Source organism: Montipora capricornis, chromosome 4 (assembly GCF_036669925.1).
Source record: "Montipora capricornis isolate CH-2021 chromosome 4, ASM3666992v2, whole genome shotgun sequence".
Lineage (NCBI taxonomy): Eukaryota > Metazoa > Cnidaria > Anthozoa > Scleractinia > Acroporidae > Montipora > Montipora capricornis.
In genome coordinates this window covers 13,072,435-13,074,469 of record NC_090886.1, presented here as the reverse complement: position 1 = coordinate 13,074,469, position 2,035 = coordinate 13,072,435, and the positions used below count along the sequence as shown (strand labels likewise).

Here is a 2,035-nt window from a genome sequence, read left to right as displayed (position 1 = left end):
GACAAAGGAATAAACAAAAGAAAGACAAAGTAATAAACCTTCCTCGATCTTAAAGCAGACATACGAACATGACAATTTCTGTACTATTCGAGTCGGGTTAACGCAACCCGTCTTTACGAACATCGATCCGTCTCGCCGGCCAGAGTCACGTCGCAAGCGACTAAGATAACACACGTACAGGGAGGGCAGAATCTTTCGACAGATCGACTCCATCCGATCGACGAGAGTCGACCCGTCGATCCGATTCAATCGACTTGTTATTACCAATCAAACGATGTCTTTAGTTTTGGAAATATACGGCATTTTGTACTAGTGCCCAGTCCCCAATGGAAAGTGATTTTTTTTTTTTTGACATTTATTTAAAATTATCTTGAAATGTCCAAGCACAGAAATGATGTACATGTACTTAATAGTGTTAACATCATAAGGGTACATCGATCCACCGGAAAATGACAAAAAGTGTTGCCGTTTAGCTGAGAAGATTTCTGTGCTAAAAAAAACTTTGACATGTCACGTGATAATATATCATCCTATATAACAGTTAAGGTTTCACATCTTATTGCTGCTAACAATCAAGCCTTAATTCACCTGAGTTGCTGAATTTACTCAAGTCTCTTGTATCTCGAACTAGGCGTATTGGGCAATCCTCGATCATACAGGTATCTATATAGATCGTTTTCAAGTGACGTCATTAAATTCTAAAATGAAAATCGCGAAATGTTTACCAGCACTAACTTGAGGATAATCTAGATTTAAATATTTTCACAAGTTTGTAGAGGCGTAGCGTCTTTCATTTTAAAAATACAACATCTTTAATTTTCGAACTTTGCCTTGCGTGACACCAAGATAGTTGCTGTTTGGTTTAAAAAAAAGGCCTTTCCTTTTAGCTTTTATCAGTTGCAACCTTTCAAGTCTTAAGAGATTGTGTTGATACATAGTATGTGATTCAGTTCATGAGTAAAAATAACGCGTTTTCATGGCAAAGCGAATGTTGATTTCCAGCGGCTATTTTGATATACCATATTGGTACATCGAAATGGCGCCTCCATCATCATCATCATCATCATTATTGCCTGTAGCCCCGTCTGGGGCAAAGGCCACCAATAAGCACCCTCCAGTCATCACGGTCCTGATCCAATCGTTGCAATTCTCCCCACGCGTAGCCATTTCTCCTCATGTATGCCTCTAGGTCACGACGCCATGAGTTTCTTGGTCGGCCCCTCTTCCTTTTACCCTGAGGGTTCCAGGTGAGGACTTCCCTTGTGATGTTGCGCCTCCATACAAAGCTCTTAAACGTTTCTTGAGGCGTTTCGACCAATAACTAACAAATGGTGTACCACACAGACTTAAGACTTTGAGAATTTGTGTATGTATCAGTCTTTTATAAAGTTTCGTTTTCTTGGAAAATTTATTTTTTTGTTGCGTGACAGTGAAAACGATCTTAGCTTGCATCTGACGTCATGGCGGCCATGTTGGTGTACAGAACAATAGCGAATTTTGTACAGCAACATGGTCGTCTAACATGGTCGTGAGTGCAAGCCAAGATTACATTTGATATCTTGTACGCATTGCGAACCTATTCTTTTTCTTGCTCCAGGGATCGGGAAGATGGCAGACCCTGGGAACCAGGTTGAATTCTTCGTAGGTCACATGATATGGTTATGTCACGAGATACTTCGTTCATAAAGAAGCGAGCATCGCAGGACCAAATCAGTGGTTAAACGTTCCAATCTTAGTTTCTTGTTCATTCGACAGCTGTTTATCATTACAGAGAAAACATGTCGGTCCGTGAAGAAAAGTGGCAATCAAAGAAACCCACTATCAGAGAAAGAACGAAGTTTATGTTCAACAACGACCTCTTCAGCGATGTGAAGTTTATGATTCGTAACAGCGATGGCGGAAGTGAAAGCAAACAAGCGATTCCAGTTCACAAGTTAATCCTGTCGATTGGCAGTCCTGTGTTTGAAGCCATGTTTTACGGTGACCTAGCGGAGACTCGTGACTCCATTGAACTGCCTGACTGTGAATACGATAG

At 40.8% G+C, this 2,035-nt stretch overlaps 1 protein-coding gene across 1 annotated transcript in view; it reads left to right on the top strand.

Moving 5' to 3' along the window:
* The first annotated feature begins 880 nt into the window (after positions 1-880).
* The window catches only part of LOC138045563 (BTB/POZ domain-containing protein 6-like), a 4,893-nt gene continuing 3,738 nt past the window's right edge, over positions 881-2,035 (top strand). The window contains exon 1 of the mRNA XM_068892107.1: positions 881-2,035. This exon is cut by the window's right edge and continues 3,738 nt beyond it. Coding sequence (XP_068748208.1) covers positions 1,779-2,035 — 257 coding nt within the window. The 5' untranslated portion in view covers positions 881-1,778.